This window comes from Oxyura jamaicensis, chromosome 3 (assembly GCF_011077185.1).
Source record: "Oxyura jamaicensis isolate SHBP4307 breed ruddy duck chromosome 3, BPBGC_Ojam_1.0, whole genome shotgun sequence".
Classification (NCBI taxonomy): Eukaryota; Metazoa; Chordata; class Aves; order Anseriformes; family Anatidae; genus Oxyura; species Oxyura jamaicensis.
The window spans coordinates 18,875,350-18,902,474 of NC_048895.1; the positions used below are offsets into that span (position 1 = coordinate 18,875,350).

A 27,125-nucleotide genomic window follows, 5' to 3' on the forward strand; every position below is an offset into this window, starting at 1 on the left:
TTCAGGCAAGTCAAAGCAACATAATGCAGGAAACAATTGGGGAATTAACACTAGTAAGAAAGCATAAACATTGTTGAGAGATTTAAGGTAAACAATGACACCTTAAAGACTGCATATAGAGAGAAAGATGATGAAAAAATCATCAGCAGTGTGCCCTGGTAGCCAGGAGGGCCAACTGTATCCTGGGGTGCATCAAGCATGGCATCGCTAGTAGGACAAGTGAAGTGATCGTCCCGCTCTACTCTGCGCTGGTGCAGCCTCACCTCGAGTACTGTGTGCAGTTCTGGGCACCACAGTACAAAAAGGACATTCGACTGTTGGAGAGTGTCCAGAGGAGGGTGACGAAGATGGTGAAGGGCCTGGAGGGGATGATGTATGAAGAGCGGCTGAGGTCACTGGGCCTGTTCAGCCTAGAGAAGAGGAGGCTGAGGGAGGACCTCATCGCGGTCTACAACTTCCTCGCGAGGGGGAGTGGAGAGGCGGGTGACCTATTCTCCATAAACACCAGTGAGAGGACCCGCGGGAATGGGGTGAAGCTGAGGCAGGGGAAATTTAGGCTTGACATCAGGAGGAGATTTTTCACAGAGAGGGTGGTTGCGCACTGGAACAGGCTCCCCAGTGAAGCAGTCACTGCACCAAGCCTGTCTGAATTTAAGAAACATCTGGACTGTGCACTAAGTCACATGGTCTAAACTTTTGGGTAGACCTGTGCGGTGCGAGGACTTAATGATCCTTATGGGTCCCTTCCAACTCGGAATATTCTGTGATTCTATGAAAACAACACGGAAAGAAAAGTGAAAAAGGGAAGTTTCAGAGTCATGAAAGTAAAGATGCACAAGATTAAGAAAAAGGTCACAAGATATCCTGCAGATGCTGATGCTGTACAAGTAATAACACAGAACAATCAATTGGTTTTCATTTGTAGCTATTACTTTAAGGAGGACAAAATAAATGAGCTAGAATAAAGTACTTTTAGCACCATATTCTGTCCTACATAATTCTGTTTGCAGACAGCAGAGCCACATGTACTGGTTTTGCTAGTCTTAAATTAGTATGGCCCACATTCTGCTTGTCTAGAACAAAGACACAATATGCAAAGACAAGATTAAGAACTTGTCTCTCTAATATCTGATCATTGTGCACGCTATACACTGTCCATCTACAACTTAAGCTAAAGACACATTTGTCTGCTTCTAAATGCTCTCTCTTCCCATCTGTTCTTGCTTTGCTCCCTTTGCAGGCTGTCCCTGAGAACTGTATGCCTGGTGCTTCAATGTGCAGCAGTCTAGTAAGGAATGAACAGAGAAGAGAGATCAGGACTAGAACGAAGAGTCTTCTGGACTAGAACGAAGAGTCTTCTGAAGCATCCGTATCAAGTTTACAGCTGATTTTTTTCCCTGAAGACTTCTTTCAGGCATTCTAATACACAATACCATTCACACAGCACTCCCCAGATTTAACTTTAAACTTGAAAAAAGCGTTTTTGCTCCTCTCCTGATGTTTAGGACATTTTTAACAAAGCTGAGACATACATCAAACGTTTGCTTTACCCATCTCCCTCTCCCTGCATGTGTCTGCTACTTCTTTAGTTTCAGTTCTGCTGATGCTACTTTTAAATACCCTTCTGCAAAACCTGAACAAGCTGCACTGAACAGCAGCATCTGAAACAGGAAGCATCAATACTACAGAAAGACTGACAATAAATGCTATGAAAAGGCATTAAACACAGTACTGCTATCCTAACAATAAATGCTATGAAAAGGCATTAGGTAGACGCAGTACTGATTTCCTAACTCAACTGCTCCCTGACACAGGCTTTTGCAATATTTTTTCCCCAGTTGATTAATTTCCCCTGAAAATAATAATAATAATTTTAAAAGGCATAAGTCATTTTTCTAAAGACTTCTGAGGATGCTGTAATTACTTTTGCAAAGGTCAAAATCTAGCCCCCTCAGAGATCAGCTGCAAGTCCTAATCAACACATTTGATATTGTAGTTGTAGCCTCAAATAGAGTTAGGCAGGCAATCCCAAGCAACTGAGGAGGGTCACATCTCCCTCAAACATTTTTTGTTCAAGCCGTAAAGAGAAATGCAACTCTGAAATATGATTTGAAAGCACTGTTAGAAGTATGAAAAATCCCACTTAATTCTAGTAGAGTTAAGATACCATTCAAATAAGAAGACAAGCTCTGAACAATTCCAAGTATAAAAAATATACCTCCTTTTTCATTAAAGAAGTGCAACAGTACATAGATAATGCTAACAAGAACAAACCCTACAGTTTCCTAAAAGCTGACAACCAGGAACTGGTCAAGAGAAGACAGTCTGAGCCAGCCACAGAATGCCAGAGAAAAGGGAAGCTTTAACACTGCCAAATTCCAAAGGCATGCCCAATAGCTTCGAGCTTGCATCTGGAAAAAACAGGCAGCCATATGCATGACAGTACATAGAAGAACATGGTTTACAACTTCTTACATAAATATGAGGTTTATATATTTATATTGATTTATTTTATAAGTTTGCAACAGTCACCAGATCACAGAACAAAATCCAGGCAGGGCACATTACTATCTAACAGAGAGAGGATATTGCCGCTTGTGCACTGGCTGCAAAACTCCTCACGAAAGATGAACCTGCCACACATCAGGTTGTTACCCTGCACGCGTTTCCTGATCAGTTTGCTGCCTGCAAGCATGCGCTCATTGAACAGTCATTTTCTGGTAGCATCAGCTGCAGGAGAACATGCACTGAATCAAAGCCAGATGGAAAGAGGTAAACTGCGATCCTGAAATCCTTTTGCAATAGATGAGGCTCAGCATGTAGGAAGTTTCTTAAGCTATAACAAGAACTTGAGCTAAACTTTTAGCTGAGTCTGCTTAGAGAACAGAAAGGAAAAAGAGGGGAAAAAGTGTGAATATATTTGTTTTCATCTTTCTTCAAGATAGAAGACAGGAAATATGCAGATGCATAGAGAAGGAGTTGATACAGAAAGAAAAAGCGGCCCCTAAAATGGCTGCAAAAAAGTACATCTAACACACACAGTATGAAAAAAAAAAAAAAAAAGGTTGACCCAAATAATTTGTCTGTTTAGAAAGGAACTAACATTACTGAAGTACATTGTGGTAGCCCATAAAGCTATTATGAAATCAGCTTGCTTGCCAACTAATTTGTAAACATAAGAAAGATGCAGTAAGTTGTGAGATGGGGAAAAAGATATGTAAGCATATGCAAAGAAGAGTTTGTATAACATTTGCATTTACCTTCTCTCAAGCTATTAAGTGAAAAAGAACCATCTAATAAAACTAATTAACCAAAAATACAATAAAAGACATGAATAAAGCAATTCCCTGCAAAATTATCTACCTTCAACTTCCTCAAGGGAAAAAAGTAATTATTTCTTATTTACATTAAACACTGTTAACTACTTTTCAGGCTGGTTAGTAGTACCTAGCCTACCTAACATAAATACGGGTAAAACTTGGATATAAAAACAACAATATAGATGGCGTTTCCTCCCCAGAGTCAGAACATTGCAACAGCCTAATCAAGATACATCTTAAAAGTATGTTTTTATTTTTTGGTCAACTGTCTTAGAACAAAGAAATTACGCTGATAATAGACCTCTCATAAAAGAGCAGAGCATGTACTCCATATATGGAAAAATGATACAACATTAGCTGTTCAGTGTTTTTTTTTAATTATTAACTAGAAACAAAAATAAAAGCTATTATCACGCAACTCCACAGGCTTGCAGTGTACTTCTGTAGCCACAATTGGTCCTTAGATTACAGCTGGCTATACTGTACCAAGACCATCCGTTAGCAGTAGAAGTAAGCACAAACTGAAGTAAAAACCCAAGACATGGGTGACAATCACAGAAAGGAAAAAACACCTGCTATATTGTGAAAACTAATCCTTGCAAGTTTACTGCTACACCTTCCTTTATTAGATTTCACAAGCAAGAAGGCAACATGAGGGTTTATTCCTTCTAATGTAAAAGCTTCTGTCTTGGGAGTCAGCTAAATTTGTGTGTAACTGCAAGCATCTGCCATGGATCTCTGTCCCCATACCAAACTTCTCGGCACATTCCAATTACACCTTGATATTCCTAGCAGTTTGTTAGAAAACAACCGAGGCCAACGGCAGAACGTGGTGCTGTTATACCATACCTTCTGGTAAACTATAGAGCACACGAGGTCTTTAACAGCAGAGAGGGACAGGTCCTGAGCTTCAATGGTGACAGTCTCTCGAGTGAGACCGATCTGCAGAAGGAATGAGACCCCGTGCACAGAGCCCCTGGAGTTTGTGAGGCTCTGCGTGCTGAAACTGCCATTGGAGAGCCGACTGGAGAGCCCCGACTGGGGACTTGAAGACAACGTTGGGGTTTGTTGTGCAGTAGCATGACACGTGGGTGGGGAAAACTTCTGTAAGGATGGGGGAGAAGAGTCGTTTGCTGACATCTGACTTGCTTTAAACTATCGAGATCTGCCTAGTAGTCAAATTCTAAGAAAAATGTTGTCAGTTTTTGGTTTTAAATTAGAAGTTAGGAAAACCTAACTTTCCCTTTCTTAGTTCAGTAAAATGCCCCTGACCGGTAAAACATCTTAATTTTCCCTTTCATTCTGTGCAAGCCAGAGAGTAAAATAATTTCAGCTGGAAGTTACTTTAAATTAAAGGTTCTGTTGCACAGTCACAATCAGCTGATCAAAAGCAGATTGCTTTTCCTTTAGCACCAGGTCCAGACAACACAGGCTTACATAAAGGCCTCAGAGAAGTACATCAGCTCTGTTGTTTTATACTTGTCCTTCATTTCTGTATTAAAAACAACAACAAACAAAAAAATCTGGAAACACCAATGGAAATAAGTGTTGGTAAACTCATTAACAGTGTCCTTTTTCACCTAACTCCACAGACTGTATCTTGGATGCAAATTCATCTTCACGTAGACAGCTTTTCAGAATGAAAAAAGGGAAAACCGTATCCTTGGGCAACAAACCAAGTCCATGTATATGATGAACCTACTCCTCCTTCAGAAAGTCTCTGAATTCACAGGATGTTAACTTGGAGATCCACGAAGGTATCTGATTTCATCTTTGTGAAATAGTTTAGCTCATGAAATGCAGGAACAGAATTTCTGAAGAGGCAATCACGTTAAAAGTAATCTCTAGGTTCACCCGGATAACCTCCAGCATTTTGAAACGTTGTACTCTGCCTGTAGGGAAAGAGATACAATTATTTCATGTGAAATGCAAGAAGTTGCACAGCAAGGACATAAATGTTTCTCTGAAGCAGCAGGATTACCAATTCCTTGCACTCAAATATGGGGTAAATTGGTAACATTTTATAAGTATAACTTCAATTTAAGTGTTTTCCTACTGTACGATATGCAAATCAGACCTAATGCTGGCCAATACATTAATACAACTTTAAATTATCAATAATTTAGCAGAGCAGAGCTCTTCATTTGATAACAGGGAAAAAAATGATTTAAAAAAAAAAAAAAAGGGGGAATAGACCATAGGTCTGCTCTGCAGGTGTATGCTGAAAAGCTGGTGGGTAGAGAAGGAAGATTATTAAATACACTGAAACTTTCAAAGAAACGTAATGCCAAGGCTCAAAAACCTTCTATATCGGATGTACTCAGGGTACATTTTAACATTTATTCAAAACAACCTAAAAACATCCTGCACAAACTCTTCACTGGAGGTAAATAGATAGCACACAATAGAGCATCAGTTCCTTTGGAAAAATCACTTAGTGCTTACACAGCTGAGAAAAGAGAAAGCCTGCCACAACCTTGTAAAATAAATAATTTCATTACTGGATTCTGGGTTATTATTTTTCTTTTAGGTTCATGAGCACAGATTCAAACTCTTAGTTACAAGCTGCTGCACTATCTGATTCTGTATTTCAAGCATTTGGAAGGAAAGACAGATGCTCCAAGACCTTGTCCACTCCAACTACGGAAAGTTTCCAAACAGTACCAAGCAGCTTTATCCGGACCCAAGTCATCTCTGGCATTATGGAATGAAGGAAGTCAGACGTGCAACTTTGTAACTTTGGCAATGCACTGATTTTTAGTTATAGGATCAAAATTTTAAATACATCAAAGCGTCCCATTATGTTTACCCTTTATGGCTAAGTCATGTAATTTATTTTAAACTACCCTCTGTTCTCATTTATTTCTACGAAGCTGAGTCAAAATAGGTTGATTACCATTTTGGATAGCACCAGAATTGTGAATCATGCTTATTAATTTTATTCTGGCCAAACGCATCTGAAGTGCTAGGAAATAAACATTTTCAGATGCCCCATGCAACTTCTTCCACTGAAAGAACTACCTGTATAAGGAAGCAGTCTGAGCACGCAGATACTACGTGTCACTATGTTGGTTAACGGAGTGGGGAACCACATGGGACACCAACATCAATACGCTTGGATATTTTTCATTCCCTTACATACAGAAAAAAAATCAGAGGAATTACTACTAAGATAAAAAGGAAAGACATTTTAGAAAAGAAATGCCAGTTTATCACGTGCAGTACAAACTATCTTTACTAGAAACATGGCTGATAGTCAGTAAAAGACTCAGGTTAGTAGACTACACACTCGTCAGGTTTACCAGCACAGTAGCAAAAAAGCTCTCTGCCACTGCATCCTACGAGGTAGGTAAAGAAGCCGGGTTACAGGGATCGCAGTACTGGAAGGAAACAAGCTCTGACTCTGACAGAAATTCCCAGCAGGGGCTCCAGAGGAAAGAACAAACTGCTACCTTCTGGATCTTCAGCACAGGTACCTACAAAGCAACGCCTACAAATACACACGAATCACTAGACAGCTAGTAAAGACACCTGCAGAGACGACTTGTACCTTGAAGGATGTGCTTACTACGGTGCAGACGAAGGCCACAAGCAAACAGGAAGAATAAGGGCAGCATTTGAGCTCTCCCCTCAGCACAGCAGCTCCTCCGTGCCCTCAGCCTTGCTCGAGGACGCCCACCTTCCCCCACGTTCTCTGCCCCTTCCCTCCCTCGCTCCCGGAGGCAGAAAGCACCGCGCCCTGGGGTACCCGAACTCGGAGCCAGCAGCGCCCCACGCCGCCCCAGGACGCCGTGAGGGGAGCCGCGGGCGCGCTGCAGGAAGACGACACAGCCGCCCCGCACACCGGCGGAGCCCGCTCACGGCGGTTCCCCAGGGCGGGCCGGGATCGGGAACGGGGCTGGCGGCGCGCCCCCCCCCCCCCGCGGCAGGACCTTTCCGCCCCCGCCCTTCCCGGCCCCGCTGCCGTTACCCGGCCGTTCCCGGCCCCAACGGCCGCGCCGCGCGCCCCCCGCTCCCCCGCCCTCACCTGCGCGGCCCCGCCCGCCGCCGGCTGCCCCCGGGGCCGCCGCTGCCTCGCGCGCATCTCACCCGCCGCGCGGCCCCGCGGCTCTCCCCGCACACGCCAGGAGCCGCCCGGGGGGACGCGGCCAGCGGCGCGGGGGCTGCCGGGAGCCGTAGTCCCGCCGCCCCTCTCCGACGCGGGGCTCAGCGGCCAGGAGAACTACGAGCCCCGGCGCGCCCCTCAACGGGCGGGTGCGCGGCGCATGCGCGCGCGGCTCCGCCAGAGTTTCCGTTACTTTTCTCGCTTGTGGCGGTTACTGCCCCGTAACCGCTAACGGGGCGGCGGCTGGGGGGGAACGCTCCGCATCGCCGCCTCCGCGGGCCCCTCAGGCCGCCGCCAGCTGCCCCGCCCGGCCCGCTGCGGCCCCTCGGCCCCCTCCTGGCCGCCGCGGGCTCCCCTCGGCGGGGCGTGGGTGGCGGCCCTCCGTCCTGCCCAGGAAACGCTCGGCCTGCTCCGCCACAGCGCCCCGCCGGCCGCCACAGCGGCCTCGCCCCCAGCCCCACCGCTGTGGGTGCCCCCGCTCCGTGGGCAGAGCGCCGCCCGCTCAGCACAAACACCTCACGAAGCAGTCCCCAGGCACCGCTGCGTGAGGAGCCCCTCCGGCCCGAAAGCCCCCGGTTGGAGAGCACCCACCACCCTCCTCCGCGAACGGGCATCCAGCTTGTTCTTAACGCCACGTCCGCCGTCGTGGGGAGTTACTGAGGGTTAAATGACATACCAGGCCACACACACGTGGAAGAGGGAAACCGTCGACAGAAATTCAAAGGGTTCTGGTTCTCCGCTCAAAGATGGAGCAGCAGATGAGTGCTTTGTCATTCGCAGCGCTCTCTGCAACGTACGCTGTTCGTTTCCTTCATCTTGCGCTCCTGGGGCCTGACCTAAAACCCACTGAGGCTCAGTGGAGTCTTTCCGCTTACTTCATCCTAGTTTGCATCAAACCATCGTACAGAGCAGCTGATAGGGTCTATAACAACGTCTGTGTTCTCACTGGAGACAGCCTGTTTGATAAATAATTAGCCTGAAGCTTCTTGTTGAAATCTGGAACTACTTTAAACCCAAACTGCAGCAGTTAATAGTTGATTCTGCTTTTAACTGGTTTTGAATGCTAAAAAACACCCTGGGACTTTTTAATGAAGGCTATTCCATGAATAGAGGATGTTCTTGCCAAAGCTCTGCACAAGATAACTGAGCAATCTTCGTTTCCTTTTTCCTCCTGAAGTGGGACTCCCACACACCAACACTATAAACACAGAGCTTGCCTCCATAAACATGATTTCTGATGTTTAGCACAGCAAGGAGTCATACTCTAGAGCTTTTAAAGTGCAGCAGGCTTCTCACAATCGAAGTAACAGCCCTAAAAATAGCCAACTGCAGGCAATACCAGATGGATATTAGGTATTACCCCAGGCACTGGGCAACGATTATACTTCTCTGTAAAGAAGCTCAGCTTGATAACATCCAATAGGGTTGGTGCCATTTAATTTGCTGCTCTAAGCCAGCAGAGCTGCTTTTTCATAAATTAGAACAGAAGATGGATTAGTTAAAATCAAATTATTTTAGAACACAGATAGGCATCAGCCAAAACAAAGCAAACAGCTATAAGCATTGACGCGGTGGTACTTCATACTAATGAATGCTCCTGAAGCATCCCAAAATGTTCTGTTCTACAGGGCTCTGAGTAAAACACACCCGAAAGCAGCTCTGTGTTTCAGCATCTATCTATAGAGGAGCACATACATCTGTGTATATGCCCAGCTGAGGCTGCGGCCGCGTAGCACAGCATTGTGACAGCATTAGCCCTGACTGCCAACGGATAGTGTAAGCGCCCCGTTTTGTAATTGTTGTGACTCTCATAATTAGTGATTTCCTGTGGATTTCATCAATGTTCTGCATCCGTTTCAGAGCCCCCATCCCTCCCTCAGATGGTGAGCTTGTTTTCGCTGCTCAGAGCCTTCCCTACTGAAGCCAGCTGCACTTCACAAACTGCTGCCTCTTACAGCCACATGATAGCAGGAAATACATGCAGCTTCTGCTGTTACTTGCTGTTTAAAACCCATGCTTTTCATTCTAGACAGACCACTACCTGTCACACAGAAAAGCTGCATTTGGAACGACCGTTTTATAACTCTAAAAGCCCATCCAGTTTTTCCCAGTTTGAAATCACTGCCTATAACATTTGGATATTTTCTGTCTGTAAATGGAAACTTAATATATTCGTTTCTATTCACCAGTCTGGTGTGTGGAACATTTGCATATCATCTGACTGGGTTACAAAGAAGGCAATGTCCTAGGAGAGTTGACTAGTGCATTTGAGACATACCATAAGCGTACACTGCCATGATTATTTTTCACTGCTTTTGATGCTGATCTTGCTTAGCCAATGTGCCCATTCAGAATCTGCACGAAGTGCAAGAGATGCTTGCAGAAAGAGGAACTAATATCTATTTGAACAAACTGTTAAAAGGCTTTTTTTCTCCATACTTTTTCTCTCAGTTCATGGTCTCCTTTCCCCACCCCCACCCCCATTGTAGGAGAACTGAACAAGAATTAGGAGTTCAGGTTTGGTTTGGATAAAGTCCTGCAATGTGGATGTCTCTGTCTAATTACCTCATCGTCTCAGTTTGAGCCCTTAGCTGAACTTTGTCCTAAAATCTACCTCCAAAAAAACAGTGGAAAGTTTAGTACAGGCTTAAAAACACATGGTATCAAATTTACCCTGGCATAAATCCACTGAAAAGTATATATTTATCTTATTAATTATATGTAATTGACCTTTGGGAGTTCACGTACCCACCACGAGTTTAGAGAGTCGTCTCACAGATCCTTACACCTACCAGGTGGGTAGTCTCACTCAAATCATATCATCCTCCTCTACCAGTTATGAGGCAAACATAAAGTTATTTCCCTAAATAAGTGTTTAGGGCTCACCCACACACTCAATTTACTAAAACATCGCCTGCAAATACACCCACGGAAACAGGCTCTCTTAAGTCTGAAGCGCCCAAGCCGGGGCTTTCAAAGCCTCAAAGAAGCCCTGTTCCAAACCCCGCAGAAATCAGCTGCGGGTGGGCTGACTTCGATGAATAGCAGTGGTTCAGGTCCTTGGGATGCACACGAGCACAGGGCACTTCCAGGCTTGTGTGTTTCCATCTAAACCCCAGCCCTGCTGCCCTTCTGCTACAGCTTCTAGGAGCCACCCACCCACTTGTTTCTGAACATGCAGCTGCCAGGCTGCAGACGCTGGAAATCCCAGCCTGCACAACCTACCTGCTGCCGTGCCACTGTGGGGAAACCAGCCACAGCTCAGGCACAAAACCACCTCCTGTTAGTGAGACTGAACACACAGCAAAGCACGCTCGCTCCTCTCCCTGCCCTGGGCCCGTTAGTTGGAAGAGCCGAGCGTCCAAAAAGTCTTTGAATGGGCAGAAGGTGCGGGAGTGCCACCAGCTCGCGGAGACGGGCGTGCGTGGAGCCTGCAGCCTTTGGCAGTGCCAGTCCCCACACGCTTCTCTCACTGCTGCATCCACTGGGCCGCAGGGGAGAAGCAACACACAGGTTGCATTTTCACAGAAAACATACAATTTTCTTCAAAAAAAACTACTTGTTTTTCCTCTAAATGATACCTTGTTACATCTATTTGCTTTTCAAGCTAATAAACTGACTAGATACATAGAACAGCTAACTGCTGAGCAATTTGATGACGTCTCTTCTATTTGGTAGCAGGGAGTAGGACTAAACAATACATTTTTCCTTTATAAATCACTGGAAAACAAAATGCTCATCACCTTTGGTTCCATTTTTTAACTTTGTGTATTATTTTTAAATAGTTACATATTTCCATTTTCAGCTGTGAACTGCTCTGATTTATGCTTCGCTTCAATTTATTACTATTTCTTGTCTCCTTGTTCTTCTACATAGCATTAGACAGAGAACTCCTGGGGGAGGTTATGAATGGGAAGGGAGGGAAGTCTCCCTTCCAAATTTTGAAAGTAATACGAACAAAAATCTATCCTGAAGTTAAACATGTTGTGTTGTTTGGCTGGGTAGGGACCGATTTAAGAACAGACATAACTGCTTTGATGAAGTGAATCTTAGCATGGCAAGTTCACTTAAGGGAAGAAAACTGTCTTTCAGTGTTGTTATGCTCTCTGTGGCCATTACAGATGTTAATCAGCTTTGACATTTCAATCTTGATACAAAGTATTCATCTACAGTGAAAAAAATATACAACACATTCTTATTAGGTCCAGACTGATTTTAATCCAGATATATTTGTATGTTTATAGCAAGATTAAAAAAAAAAAAAAATCCAAAACTGGAAGTCAAGGCATCAGGTTCCATTTCTAATTTTCCATATATTGTCTTTTGCAAAGCCAAAAGCAGTTTCCATCTAAAAATCCCCCCAAAAGGTCTCCATCACACCCTGCATTCAGATTCAACTTTACTGATTCCCCTGCCAGGTTTGTAATGTTCCTGTTCCCCTGGGCAGGCACCAGAACTCACTCACACAAGCCAACCTGTGCTTGACACCGTACTGAGTTGGTTTACTTTTAGAAAGGCTAACAGGGCAGATTTCAGTTCACCGGGAAGCGGAATCATGGAGCAATGTCTCCATTTCTTCTTAGCTTTTGTGCTTAAATTTCCAGGTTAATGACCTTGACCAATTCCACTAATACTTTAACAAAAAGCAAACAACCTGTTCCTACCAAAGAGCCAACAGCAAAAATGACACTGTTTGAACTATCGGGTTGGGGGAAGGGGAAAAAAAGCTTAAAAGCATCAATACCTTTACATATCTGGTCCGGTACTTACCGTTTTATCTGTGTTTCCTATGGAGGAGTGATCAACACAATCTTACGCCAACTTTACACTTGCCGTACTTGTACTCGGTGAAGGAACTGTAGCCCTCTGTGGGACCACAGTGCCCTGGGGGAAGACAGTATTAGCTAGACCTGAATCATCTTATATTCTTGCCAAATTTCTGCTGCATACATTGGATTTTTTTTTTTCCTGCTAAATTGTATGAGAACTCTGGCACATCAGCCAGAAATTCTGTACATCATCGGGATTGTGTAGTCAACCACAAGAGCTCGGACTGAAGGGAACAGGGTGTTGTTCTGCTGTACAGTCCCGATAGGGTCACTGCCATCTTGGTAGGTGGATGCAGAGCAACTTCCCATGACTGGTCTCTGCTGGCGTGATGGGGCTTTTGCTTAAGGGTCTGTTGACAGTGTTTGTGGCCCATGCTGGTCTTTTGTGGTGATCTCAGTGATCGCACATTTCTCCTACTCAGCGGTGACTTGGTTTTGCATTTGGACTTGTGTGAAAATTGAATGCCATTGATGTAATTTGGTTACAGCCATGTTCTTCATATCAGCTTACAAGGACGTTGAATCAGCAGTAGAACTATCATCACCAGCGAGTCCATCGCTATGCTGGGCTGTAGATCCACCGGCTTTTCTAGGAAATCTGTTGAACTGGGGTCAAGGAGCTGCAAATCAACAACTGGCTCTAGTTCTCTAGTAGCAGCCTCACGGGCACTTTGGATGCTTGCAAAGCTGTAGTTTTCAGGGTGTGGCTCCTCGGTATGACGCTGAAGAGCAGCAGGATGAGCAGTCCTGCTCCCTCCTTCATTTCTGCCTTCATTTTGACTTTCTTCTAATTCAATTCATTTAAGCGTTAAGTGTGAACATTAATAAAAGTGTGAAAGTTGTGGACTTTAAGTGGAGTATCTGTGATACAAACATCAGATGTTTTGCACGAGAGCGCAGAGCAAGGCTGGCGGTACCGTCCGACCTGAAGGGCTTGTGCGCTCAGAAGCCTTTCAGTTGGTTTCAGCCATTTCAATTGGCCTCCTGCTAGACATCACTCAGCACAAATGTGGGTAGCAGGTGCTGTCAGCGTAGGCCCAGAAAGCATCCTGAGGACAGCTACAAGCAGGTACAGCCGGTGACACCTCGCAGTGGTCCCCAGAGGCCCACCACCACCGCAGGACGAGGGGGGGCTCCTAACACCGCCCCACCGAGCCCCCAGCCCAACGCTCCCCAGCGCCCCGTTGGCAGCAGCCCCCTCCCCACCAACCCAGCCGGGCACCCCCAAGGACGGCTCCTCCCGCCGTGGGCACCCTCCTTCCTCCTCCTCCTCCTCCTCCCCTTTCCTCCGTCCCCTCCCCGCCCGCCGCAGCACTGCCCCTTCTCCTCCGGCCCGGACGGCAGGAGCGGGATGGCGGGGCTGGCCGGGGCGCTGTGCCTGGCCGCCGCCGCCGCCTCCTGGCTTCCCCCGGCGCAGGGGCGGGAGAGCGGAGCGGGCTGGACGCTGCTCAAGGTGGGTTTCACCTCCGCCTTCCCTCCCCTCAGCCAGGGACCCCCCTCACGGGTCCCGCCGCCGGGGCGGGCAGGGCGGGCGCAGGTGTGAGGGGAGATGGCGCCCGCCCGCCCCCCGCTCATGGCCGCCGCCGGGGGCAGGGGGCGGCTGGGCGGGAGGCTGAGGGGCAGCCCCTGGGGAGCCGGCCCCACACGGCCGTCGGGAAACGGGGGGCCCGTCCTCCATCCGCCCCCCGTTAGTGAGGAGAAAGGATCAGGGAGGGTGCCGGTGGCTACCGCGAGCTGGTTTGCGAGGAGAGGGGAGGGCAGCATCGCGTGGGGCCATGCCGGGCTCTCCTGCATCTATCACGGGGTCTGAACCCGTGAGAAAAACAGTCTAAATCTAATGCTAAAGGAACAATCAACAGCAGTAAAACCTCTACTACTTTCTCCATGTGACAACTCATAGTGCCTGATTACGAAACACTGGCATAGATCTTAATGAACCAAATCACGAGGGACACAGCCGACCATAGAATGGCGGATTTCATTTAATGGAAACGTTCGCCATTCCAAAATGGAAAACCCCCCTTGGGGCCCATCCTCAGGTGGCTCTTCTAAGAGCTGAACCCAGCGTTCACCCAGAACTGGCACAGCTCTACCACCCCAAGGCAGCATCCCTTCACCCCTAAATCGGAGGCCAGGACAAACGGGTGAAAGGAAACTTCCTTCATACATTTCCACTCACCTCCGCTTAGTCATTGATCCATTTTCTCTGTGATGCCATTCAGTGAAGGGTTGGTGGGTGGTTTTTGGAAGAAAAATAAAGAAATCAAGAGAAACTTTGTAATTCTTTTCTAGTCGCGTCATCTCTATATATAACATCTGCCTCATATGTAGAATCTATATGCCTATAATATACACAAGAATATATATATACATAGCCCTGGTGCTTCTTTCTTCAGCCCCCTTAACCCACACAAATGCACTCTTTACCTCATTCCTTTCCAGCCAGGCAATCTGCTTGCTAATGATGTAATGCCATCTAACCGCAGAACCATAGCAGCTGAACTCCTCTGCCCTTGCAGACACTAACCAAGAACCACTTCCTCTTTCTCATCAAATTCTTGTCCCTTGACAACTTTTTCTCCTTCTCCCTTAGGGGAAGTATGAGCCAGAAGCTGAAAGCCTTAAGAGCATACAGACCGTTCCCTCCTGCTCCTGTGGCTTGCTGAGGAGGAGGAATTGGGTCTAAACTTACAAGGTCTTAGAAACAAACTTCCATTGGCATTGAGCAGAAACGTACCAAAATCAGCAAGACAAGCATGGGCTGCTAGAAGAAGTAGAAGTCTTGCAGTTTTATGCTGCTTAGTACAAAAGGTTTAATGGTAACTGTGCCGTAAACACACTGCTCTGCCTCCCTGCCATGGCCATGGAGGAAATACGGATCGAGCAACCCTAAGGAATGAGCCACTTACAGATCTCATTCTGTTACGCTTTTTTTTCGTGACCACCTTTGCAATTCCTTTTGATTCCCAAATTTGAGCAGATTTCCGTTATAAGGAACGCAAATTGTTTCTTCTCTTCTGAAGTGTTTTCATACATTTGTACTTCAATAACAATGTTTCTTTGCAAAGCGATTCCATGGCCACAAGCAGCAGGCATGCTCTACTGCACTACAGGCTAGACATGATTCAGCATTCTCTTCAAGCCCTTCACTTATTCAAATGGAGGTATATTTTCAGAACATCTGTAACTAAATTTGTCCTCCCACACTTCTGAAGTCTGTCGTTGTAGATTTTCTCTCTCCTAAACAGAACAGTTCTGTCACTTTCTCATCTGTGCCTTGTCTACATTGGTGTAAATTCTGCTATATTAAACTTTTAGTCTTTCAAAAATTGAAACATTTTATCCATCTGAAAACTCGTAGAAGTGTATCTGATGAAATATATCTGATGAAATGTTATCTTTTTAGCCCATTTCTAAATCTGTTAGCATTAAAAACGTTAACTGCAAATCCTAAAATGTAGTGTCCTTATAGCCTTAAAATTCAGTTTTGCACTTAAACACTATATTGAAATTTGGCATTTTAGGACTCAGTATCTTTGTGTGCCCCCCTCCCCCCCACTTGATTTCACCAGAAAACTGAGATGGAAAGCGCCTCACATAGATAACAGCCAGGGAAGGAGAGAAGGGTCGAATTAAATGTTTACAGTGAAGTCTAGAAAATATCTGTGCTGGCGCTTGCTTTGCCCAGCATAGACAAATCAAGTAGGAAAATTACCAATAGCGAGACCAAAAAAAAAAAAAGCAAAAACAAACCAACAAAAACAAACAAACAAAAAACACTTTTAAAGACAATATTTACCATTTATCTGTCAGGGTAATTAAGATAAAAGGTTATTATACAGACTTGCAGAAGATTTCAAGGTCATGACACTTGCTGACCAGGTAATAAATGAGTTTCAGTCATTCCAGACCACTGTGAAATGATGCACATGGGTAAGTGGGAAAGGAAGGGGATTTTATTTTTTACATGGTCTTAAGGTAGCTTATGCATTTCTTAGCAGTAATGCACCCCATAATGTAGACAGGCCACAAAGCTAAATATTATTGCTACTAACATAAAGCTCATCACGTCTGTCCCAAAGGAAACCTTATTTGAAGGTGACATGGTTGAAGGCATGACTGTAGAATAAATAGAATTACGATACCAGAAAAGAGAACCCAGCTAGGGGTTGAATTTGTATTGCTAGTAGCTAAAAATTTCTCCTGTTTTTAATACCAGTATATTTTACATGGAAACTGAATATAGAAAAGCCACAGAACTTAAAAAAGCCATTTTTTTTTGTCAAAAAAGCTTTTTCTTAAATAACTTTATTGTCAGTAAATGAAAAAGCCCTATATACTAAAGTATTACTTGATGAAATTCTGAAGAAAAAATGTTTAAAGTCTCATAACAGTCATAGCAATCTTTCCTTCTTCTTCCTTCCCCAGTATTCCCACCAACCAAAAATTTTACATTCTGATGCTATTCAAAAAGTTACAGAAAACACCGATGTTTCTGAAATGTGGGAGAATGATTTGCGCCCCATCCTGATAGAAAGGTACTCAGGATCACCAGGAAACTACGCCGTACGGCAGGTAAGACAACAGTTTCTGAAAACCTCTGCGAACACCTATTACTTATGTTCAGCTAGAGCCTTCAGTGACCACAGAAGGGACACGGGATGAACATTATCATTGTTCTAGGCTAGACCATGCAGTGCCTACAAGACACAGCTTGCGCTTCAGCTGATGTTACTTCCTAGGGCTGCATCGCAAGGTGAAAGAAAATCTGTTTTTAACTTTACGGTAAATATGTTATTTTAAATTTAAAAGCTTGCCCCAGATACTTTGGTAACCAAAATACAACATGATGCTTGTCTTTTCCCTTACACGAGCAGGAGTTTGGTCACTGGTTCAAACACCTGGAACCCTGCTCGGGATGAAATAAATGACTTCCCCCCACAGCACTCTTTTTCTGAAGCAGTCCTGTGCTGTCACACTGCCCTTGGCTGGATGTCAAGACATTAAAAGGGATCAGAGAGGCCCACGCTGGGAGGCAGCCTCGATGGTCAACACAATAATGCACAGCGCTAGCCCTGTTGGCCCAAGAACAGCTGTGTGTTCATGCTGGGCTGACATAGATACACTGCACCTGGCCCCAAGCTGGTAAGATCTCCAGCACGTTGTGCTTGAGCCACAGGGATTTAACATGACCAAGCTGTCATGTGTACCATGCCCACTCTGAATTACATCAGTCAGTCAGGAGACTAAGAGGCTGGCACAGCTGAGTTTACTTGAAAGTGCTTGCAACATCTCACTAACCTTCATCTACCCTCTAAGCAGTGACTCAACAGCTCCAAGACAGCCCAAACTACAAGTTCATTTGCCACTCTGCAACTGGTAGACTGGAAAAATGCAGATTTTTAATGCTCTGTGTGTCTATAGATTTAGTTCTGTGGTTTCCTTAGTGATACCCTGGAAGGCAGCCAAATGAAAGGGGAAAAAGTAAGAAAAACAAAACAAAAAACAGGACAGTCTAGGCTAGAAAACCAAAAATGAGGTTCAAAAAAAGATCATCTTGTTACAAGGTAACAGCCTACACTAAACTAGACCTCCACCAAAGAAAAAAACACAACAGAATATGCAATGGATGATATTTCTTTGTGAAGACAGAAAAAGTATCAGATTCCTTTAAGGGAGAGGGCTAGTTCCAGTCACGAATAGACCACACTGGGAACTTCACCCAGGCTTACATATTCCTCTTAATCCATAACAGAAGTCCTTTGCTCTGCCTACAGATAGTGGATAGACCATACAATGCCATAAAAGCTTTTGGAAGGTGACCACAAGCAAAATGGAAGTTTGTTCCAGCACAAAAGTTATGGCAACGTTCCCACTTGCTTCACTAAGAACAGGACAAGTCTTCAAAGTCTATTTTCTTTTTTCCCCTTAGAGGCTTTTGTGAATGTTTATTTAGAGAGAGAGGAATCTGCCTTGAAGAAGCACTCTGGGGACCCATAAAAATAAGTTGCTCAACAGCGATGGCCCTCTAACAAGAGTTAGCCAGAACTCTGTACTAAGTATAGCTGCGTAGTTAGAGGTATTCTCTTAAGGTAGGGAGTTACCTAAAATGAGTGATCTCTCATACAGATTTACGGTCTTCAGTTTTATTAACTATTTCATCTTTAAACATTTGAAATGCTTCATTCATCCCTTAGTTTACAGGAATCAGACTGCCTTTCATAGCCTTGTAAACAGCTTAGGGCACTTGAATGGCAGATTTCTCATAGAAGTTAAAAAAAATTAAACCACCGTTTTATTTATACTGCTATGGTATCTATACATAGTAATTGTCAAAATAGCCACAAGTTCTCTGCAGCCATGCTTGACACTTAAGGACAGAAGTGAATTTAGATTTGAATAGGCAAACCTCAAATCTGTCCTGGTTAGACCTGGAAAAGAGTAGCTTGGAGTCTTCAGAGAGGGAGATCTCAACATGTCACATGGATGGGCAATCGTTTAGAACTCTCAGATTCCAAATACAAGAGAGAAAATGGAGAGATGAAAAGCAAGCGAGCCAGTCAGAGGGTAGGCTAAGGTAGCAAAGATGGTGCTTATTTTATACAGTGACATTAATTTTTTTTCCCCATAAAATTCACCTATCAGAGCTTACAGAAATAAACTTAAGTGCCTCTATGATTAATTAGCTACTGCTATTTTTTTTTTTTTTTTTTTTTTTAATCGCAGCACATCAAGCACCGTCTTCAAAGGTTACAGGCTGGTTGGGAAATTGAAGAAGATACATTTCAGAGATACACACCGTATGGATATCAAACCTTTTCAAATATTATCAGTACTCTCAACCCCTCTGCAAAACGCCACCTGGTACTCGCTTGCCACTACGACTCAAAATTCTTTGCACCGCAATGGCATGGGAGGGTGTTTGTAGGAGCAACTGATTCAGCTGTGCCTTGTGCTATGATATTGGAGCTGGCACGGGCCCTGGATAACAAGCTTCAAGCAATCAAGGTAGTTTGTTTCATTTTCATTTGGTTTTGCAATAGCAATAGACCTGAAGGCATTTCCATGTCCTCTCCTTCAGTCTGTGGCTGATTCTCTGACCACTGTGCCTATAGTAAAAGTCCTGTCAGAAGAACTGAACAGAGACCTGCACCTATTACTACTATAGAGTAAATCGGCACACTAAAACTTCATATGGAATGTGTGACTATCCAATACATATCTAATATACACTATATGAAAACAATTTATAAGTGAATAATGCAAGTTTCATAGAGTTAGATACAACCCTACTTTGTACATGGGAAGCCACAGACTCCTACCAAGAAGGTCCTGTCATATCCAGTACCAATGTTTTATTTATTTTGGAATCTTGCATTTAACAATGCAAGTGACAATATCACATTATCCGTCTCTTAACGTAGGAAAATTTGCTTCAAAGCTCTGTCACTGCTGGGCACAACAATCTGTTGATCCTACGAGCTTTGCAAGCTATTTCACGCACTCATGAGTGCCATCTACTGGTTCCGTATTTACTATTTACAGAGGAGTAATTCCCAAACACCAAGAAGAGCTTTCACAGGGAAAGTTTTCTCAAATGCTTTACGAAGCACTGGAATACACTCAGCTCTAGTATTACGGTTACCTGTCTTCCGTTGCTTCCAGAAACTGATTTGGTACCTTCTGACATTATTTAAGCATTAAGAAAGATTAAGGAAGATTAAGAATATGCCATGGTTTTTAGTCACAGAATGAAGCACTCCTGTAATACACGTGTAAGCTTCCATTTAGAAGCAGCTTCATTTAGCATCAATTTGCCTGGTTATTTATGGAACAACCTGTACACTGATTTAAGGACTTTTTTTTTTTTTTTGGCAACTAATACATCGTTTCTTGATTGTTTCATCACGTAAGATGACAGCACCTGACAAAAAGGCAATCTAATGACTTCACACAGGCCATCGTTTGTACACTCCTTCAACAAAATACACTTTGGGATCCATCTGCTTAATACATTAGCTATGACCTTTTCGCTCTGCTCATAGCAGCATAACAGACCTTGTTATGTTTTCAGCCAAATCTATTTATATTTTGACTTGAAACCGTGATCTTTACCCTGATGTTTCTCCAATTATATAGAGTAAATTTAAAATTAAAGGGCAAAAATACCTCTAGACCTGGCAACGTGCTGAGCAGTAATAATAATTAAAGCTACTGCTTTCTAAAATTCAAATGGCATTAATGCAGTCTGCTCCAAAATGTAATGCAAAACAACTGGTATCAAAGGTGCTCCATCCAGCACAAAGGACAAAGGGCAACAAGAAGGCAGTGCCATTAGAAAAATCCATACATTACTGTAACATAATCAATAATCATCTTGCCTACGTGAGCAACATTTTATAGAGGTTTTCCTCTATTGTTTGTATTGGATCAGCTCCAGCGCGCTGGGAGGTGTAGCCCATACAGGACACGGCCGTTGCCAGCAACCCCACCTTTTTAACCACATCATGCAGTTTCACTAGAAGTAAAATTAATTCATAAAGGGATTAAAATATTCATGGCAGCTGCCAAGACTACAGTTCCTGAAACTGTTCACGTACTGGAACTGAACTGGGTTTAGCCATGCTGTTGATTATTAAGAAATGCTGCCAGAGCAAACAAGGCTTCAGTTGGTAAATAGAGGGGAAAAAAGGCTCCTACATCGAGAAGAAATTTCACACAGATGCCTCCTTTATGACCTTAAATAATCATATATATTCTCAACAGTTTCCATTACTGTGCTATTTTTGGTTGCTGAAGAGGAAGGGTGTATCCATTCCACTGTCTGTGCTTTGGTTTTAGGGTAAAGTTACCTACATGGTTGCAAGTCCCACTGAAGGAAGAGAAACGATCATTCTTTTCACGACTAACTGCTCTTTGTCCCTCAGTGAAACACACTTTACGTAATCCACCTCCACTGATGCAAAACTATAGCAGAAATATTCCTTTGTGGCACAGTCATGTAATATCAGCACTCACATCAGGTGTTGCTGCTGACATGTCTCCCCCGTTATCTGAAATGGGGTTTTGGCTACCTGGTTTCGCAAATCTGTCTCAACATACTCAGCTCACGTCCACTAAAGTCAGAAATTAAACTTTTAACCGGAACCTAATTTCATACCAAGCTGGAGACGTGCCACTGTGCTAGATAAATAATAATGGTCACTACCACTATAAGGTGTTTACCAGCCATAGGAGGCCTTGCATACGGTGCCCTGAAAATATACCTGCACAGATGCAGCTTTTACAACTACAGCATTTGTCCTTTACTTAATGCTCTAGCCAGAATCAGTTTTGCTATTTTTAACTTCCTCCAACAGACCAGCTCAACATCAAGACCAGACCTTTCACTTCAGCTTATTTTTTTTGATGGTGAAGAAGCTTTTGTCCAGTGGTCCCCTTCTGATTCCCTCTATGGGTCTCAACACTTGGCTCAGAAGATGGTATCTACTCCACATCCACCTGGTTCAACAACCACAAATCAGCTCCAGGGCATGGTAAGTGCCCTTCACCTACGTAACGAGTAATAGTAAGTTCCAATTCTTTGATATTTAATTTGGAAATAACTGGCCAAACTCCTAAGAAAACCATGAACCTCACTAAAATTAACAGAAGTAAACTTGTGGGAAATTTAGGAGACGATAAAATACAGAAATGGCAAGGCTTTTTCAGGTGGATCCACTTAGACCTTCTCCATGCAAGTATCAGTTTTTAAAAAATCAAAATACACAGATTTATTGGAATATAAACTAGGATACCCATCGCCTTCAAAGGGAGATCATTCTAAGTGATTAGGAAAGAGCACAGAACTTTAGAGTCTTTGAAAAATCTCCCCACATTCAGCCTTGGTTTCAGACCGCTCAGAGCTAAGCTACAATAAACTCTGTGTTGCCTTTTGATTCCTACAAACATTTTGTTGTCTCCTCCCCTCTCCCTGCTGCCTTCTGCTTTCCCAGCTCATTGCTGAGACACTTTCCTTCTGTCACCGTATCTCGTGACTCATAAAATGTCTTTCCCTTGACAGACTTTGTTGTTCTCCAGGGAAGAAGCAATTTCCTCTTTTTTTCTCCCCACCTACCATAGCTTTTCTTTTAAAGGGATGAAACACAGACTGAAAGAAAGCAGTACAGCCTGTTTCAGAATGAGGAACAGAGAAACACTCCTCCTTTTTATTTTTTTTTTCCTTTTCCCTCCTTGGAAAGACATCAAGAGCATTAGCTTTGAGTCAGGTTCTGCTAACGAGTTCTTCTCAAGCACCACGGTAGAAAAGCCAGATCTCTAGCTCTTGCCAAAGACCAAGTCATGACCAACCAGTACAGGAACCACGAGGTTTCACTGATGCTGCTGGTGGCGGAGCAATGTAAAGAATTCTGTATTAAAGATTCTTTCCTCTGTAGGACCTGCTTGTACTACTGGATTTAATTGGTGCACCAAACCCAGTCTTTCCCAATTATTTTCCAAACACTATCCGATGGTTTCAGAGGCTTCAAGCAATTGGTAAGGAGAGGGGCATGGGCTCTTGACAAAATTTGAAAACTTAGCCTGTATTTTTGTAAAGAATGAAACCATGTAAATTAGATTTTTTAAATTACATTTTTGGTTTAAAGTTACAATATTTAATAATGTAAATGTTAAATTTGGTGCATCTGAAATACTGAAATCTTCATGCAGGTTTAATTAATAAATGAGTAAGACTCACAGTCACTTGGAAGCCACGAAACAGATTCTACTGCTTATTGCCACTTTGTTTCTTGGAAACTGCTTCACTTCTGTTTCACTTCTCAGTTCCGTAAAATGATGGCAATACCACCAGTCTTGAGGTCTTCTAAGTACTAAACAAATGCGAAAAAGAGTCCCCAACTCCTTTTTCTTCTTTGAAAGAAAAAGCTTCCATGTGAGAGGAAAAATAATCCACATGTGCTAATATGCCTCACATCGTCCAAAAACCCTAACAGCCGCTTTCATTGTGAATTTCAGAGGAAAAGCTACACGGCATGAATCTGTTGAAGAATCACCTTGCTGAGAGGCAGTACTTCCAGAATAATTTACATCGAGGCTTGGTTGAAGATGACCACGTTCCATTTTTATTAAGAGGTACTGGCAGCTCTAATACCGCTTTAAAAATATAAGTTCAGTAACAAATGCTCCATTTAGTAAATAAGCATGTGCACATGAACCTGTTTTTCAAGCTTACTTGCTCCACGTTGAAGCTTCCAAATCCAACATTACGAGGGTCAAGAGTCACTGTTTTGAAAAATATAGCAGAGCAAAAACAGAGATAAAACATGCCCTTCATCATTTTGCAAGAGCACAGCTCCAAGGGCACAAAAATACCGGCAATTTCTGTCACCAGTACAGAAATGGGTAACTCTGACCCAATAGTATAGATATCACTGCATGCTACATGATGCCAGTTACTGGCCAGTTAGGGCTAGTTACTGTTTCTAAAAGCAGTGAGGCACTTCACATCTTCATCCTGGCTTCCTGGCTTGTATCAGAAACAGTGTGACCAGCAGGGCTAGGGAGGTGATCGTCCCCCTGTACTCGGCTCTGGTGAGGCCGCACCTCGAGTACTGCGTTCAGTTTTGGGCCCCTCGCTACAAGAAGGACATCGAGGTGCTTGAGCGGGTCCAAAGAAGGGCTACGAAGCTGGTGAGGGGCCTGGAGAACAAGTCCTACGAGGAGCGGCTGAAGGAGCTGGGCTTATTCAGCCTGGAGAAGAGGAGGCTCAGGGGCGACCTTATCGCTCTCTACAGATACCTTAAAGGAGGCTGTAGAGAGGTGGGGGTTGGCCTGTTCTCCCACGTGCCTGGTGACAGGACGAGGGGGAATGGGCTAAAGTTACGCCAGGGGAGTTTTAGGTTAGATGTTAGGAAGAGCTTCTTTACTGAAAGGGTTGTGAGGCATTGGAACAGGCTGCCCAGGGAGGTGGTGGAGTCACCATCCCTGGAAGTCTTCAAAAGACGTTTTGATGTAGAGCTTAGGGATATGGTTTAGTGGGGACTGTTAGTGTTAGGTTAGAGGTTGGACTTGATGATCTTGAGGTCTCTTCCAACCTAGAAATTCTGTGATTCAAAGACTACAACAATCTCTAAAGACCTTTTGTTAAATTTACATTAATGTTCACAACTACCTGTTTAAATCTGAAGGCACTGACTGCTGCAAAAACTCCTGTATTCAGATCAGACATCCTCACTCCCTATAGCAAACTGAGATTTCACAACTTGAAAGCCTGAAAAAGAATTGATAACTTGAAAGCTTGAGGGGTGGGAAAGGTGCTTATAGTAGTCAGCAGGAAGAGCAAAGGCCTCCTGCCTGAAATCCCTCCTGGCATTAGGCACAAACCTGGAACTGGAATTTCCTACCTGAGCACGTCTCCTGGCAGACACCTACACTACAGCCCTCTGACTCTACATTCGTTCTTTTCTCTTCGGATGCAAAGAGAGGGAAAGCGGTTGTACTAGTGCTGCCCCACTACAGGTCAGTGACTAAAGCACTTGTCCAAGTGCAAGACATCAATTTGATCTCCCCAGCACAAGCACCCAGTACAGCAACTTCGGAAATAATGTGGGCCAAAGAAGGGTACTGGATACAGTGTGTTCTTCTAGCTGAAACTTCCCAACATACAGCAAGGACTACAAGAGTCATATTGCTAGAGAAGGGTTAAGCAAAAAGGAGCATGACATTAGTTCAGTACAGAATGTATCTACCTAGGACAGGAGGGAGATCCCTTCTTAGCCAGTCCTTAATTTTACCATTGCTTACGCACTGTAACTTCTGAGCAATGCAAAATGTGCACGCAGCTCTGGAAGCAGGCACGAGAGCAGCCACACCTCGCTTACTGTCTCTCACTCCTTGTCTCTTCAGCTCCAGTCTTTCATTTTTCACAGCAAGGCAGGGCCTGGGACCAATGAAATCTACACAGCTCACACATACATGTACAGGGATATCAAAAAAACTACACGAGGGAAGCTGATACAGGACTACACCTCAAAACCTTTTCTAATAACATAAACAATGCCTGGTGAATAAAATATTCCTCTGTGGTGCGTGGCTGAAAAACAAGAGAGGAAAAGCAGTAAACAGGAAAGAGGCTGGAGACAAACAATGCTCCACCACTGCCCCCAAAGAAGGATCAGGAAACAGAAGATTGATTTAACAACTTTTACAGAAAAATTGCATCATGTGTCAACGTATCAGTGACTTTTTATATGTATATACAGTGTTACAGATCCTTTAACGTGTAAATTCTTTTATCTGAGGATAATAGTGGTTCTACTTTCAAGGGGAAAAACACAGTAATCCTGATTTACCACTTCTGGAGAGGACTGAAAACTGCTTCAAAAAGGTGCTCAGTCCTAACATTGGCATGAGAACATGGTAATCAGTTTGGGGTTTGTGGAGCTGCAGTGGTTTCTTTGCCTTTCTCTAGCTACTAGACACAACTACAATACACGGAATCTTACAATAAAAAACCACAGGGCAGATATCACAGTAAAACTATTAGCTACACGTGCCTTATGAAAAAGGAGAAAAAGTAATTGAGGGAAAGGAGGGTACTATCTATTTTAGGAAGCACACAGTCAGATGGGCTGCAGTCACAGGGTTCAAAAAAGAGATTGTAAAAGCAAACTGCAATGACACATTCCTCTCTAAGGTAAGCGCATTGAGTAGTTACCTGAATATCATTAATTGGTGATGTATCAATTTGATTAACAGAATTCCTGCAGTATTTTTTCTCCCACTTTCGCTGTTTTCCTCATAGGGGTTCCAGTCCTACATCTGATTCCATCTCCTTTTCCTCAAGTATGGCATACCATGGAGGACACTGAAGAAAACCTTGACAAAACCACTGTCGACAATCTCAGCAAAATCCTGCAAGTGTTTGTGCTAGAATACCTACACCTGCAATGAGACATTGGCAACAAATCGTGCTCCATTTTAAATGCTGTGTGCCCACCTTCACTTTTGCCATTTAATTACATCAGAGAACACTAAAGCGAAGGAAAATATGGTGATACTTTCTGCTAGACTGATTACTGATTCAGTTGTTCCTGGCTCAGTGTTCCATATAAACAAATAAAAGATAGCATTAAAAAAGAACTAGTTGCAGCCTGGAAAGGATTTGGTCTTTCCATGTCTTACCTCCGAATAAACAAAGCCCCAGAATCTTCCCACATTGTTATAACTGTTTTTATGTCACATATTAAGATCTCAGTAGGAAACGCCTCCCGACATGTGTAGCTACTTAAAAAAAAAATAAACCAACAATGTGCAACCAACTTCTACAATCTTCAGCAATAGAAATTTATAACACTGTTAAAAGAGGCAGAAATCACATTAAAACAATACAACACAAATTTGTTAAATTGTAATATTACATGACAGCCTGAAAATGAAACAATGTTTTTGTTGCTCAAGACAAGACTAAAATGCATTTTGTTTTCCCATTTTACCATTTGTGAGAAATGTTTCTATTGTGCATAAAACCTCTGAAGTAGAAAAATTCTAAAAATCGCTCAGATTTGTTTCTTTTCAGATCAATATTACTGTACATTTGTGTAACTGCATCAAAGCTACTCGAACTCTTTGCTATCTTATTCTCCTCTACTTCTGCCTGTGAGAATAACATTCTAAATTACTATCTCTGTAGTTTGAATGCTCTGAGCAGTGTAAGTCACTGAGTTCCTGCAGACAAAGGTAGCAGAATGGCTATATGCAGAAACGTTAATCAAGTTAGTGCAGCCTATTCTGTTTTTAGACACGCACTCTTATGGCACTTCAAACTTTGAAAAATTCTTTAGGCATGTACAATGTGCGCTACCACTCTGG

The 27,125-nt window shown here is 43.6% G+C and overlaps 2 protein-coding genes across 3 annotated transcripts in view; one reads left to right on the top strand and one right to left on the bottom strand.

Moving 5' to 3' along the window:
• PRKD3 (protein kinase D3) overlaps positions 1-7,462 on the bottom strand; it is a 40,715-nt gene extending 33,253 nt beyond the window's left edge. The window contains exons 1-2 of one of the 2 annotated variants that reach the window (XM_035321376.1): positions 7,348-7,462; positions 4,170-5,212 (exon numbers count right to left, since the gene is read on the bottom strand). In XM_035321376.1, the coding sequence (XP_035177267.1) occupies positions 4,170-4,460 (291 nt within the window). In that variant the 5' untranslated portion in view covers positions 4,461-5,212; positions 7,348-7,462. The remainder of the gene's footprint in view (positions 1-4,169; positions 5,213-7,347) is intronic. The other variant, XM_035321377.1, reaches the window with a different exon arrangement.
• Positions 7,463-13,536: 6,074 nt separating this feature from the next.
• QPCT (glutaminyl-peptide cyclotransferase) lies at positions 13,537-26,808 on the top strand. Its single transcript, XM_035322890.1, has 7 exons — positions 13,537-13,707; positions 16,683-16,829; positions 18,981-19,262; positions 21,614-21,790; positions 22,691-22,790; positions 23,271-23,387; positions 26,059-26,808. Exons 1-7 carry the CDS (start codon positions 13,606-13,608, stop codon positions 26,205-26,207), a joined length of 1,074 nt encoding a protein of 357 aa, XP_035178781.1. The 5' UTR covers positions 13,537-13,605; the 3' UTR covers positions 26,208-26,808.
• The last annotated feature ends 317 nt before the right edge of the window (positions 26,809-27,125 follow it).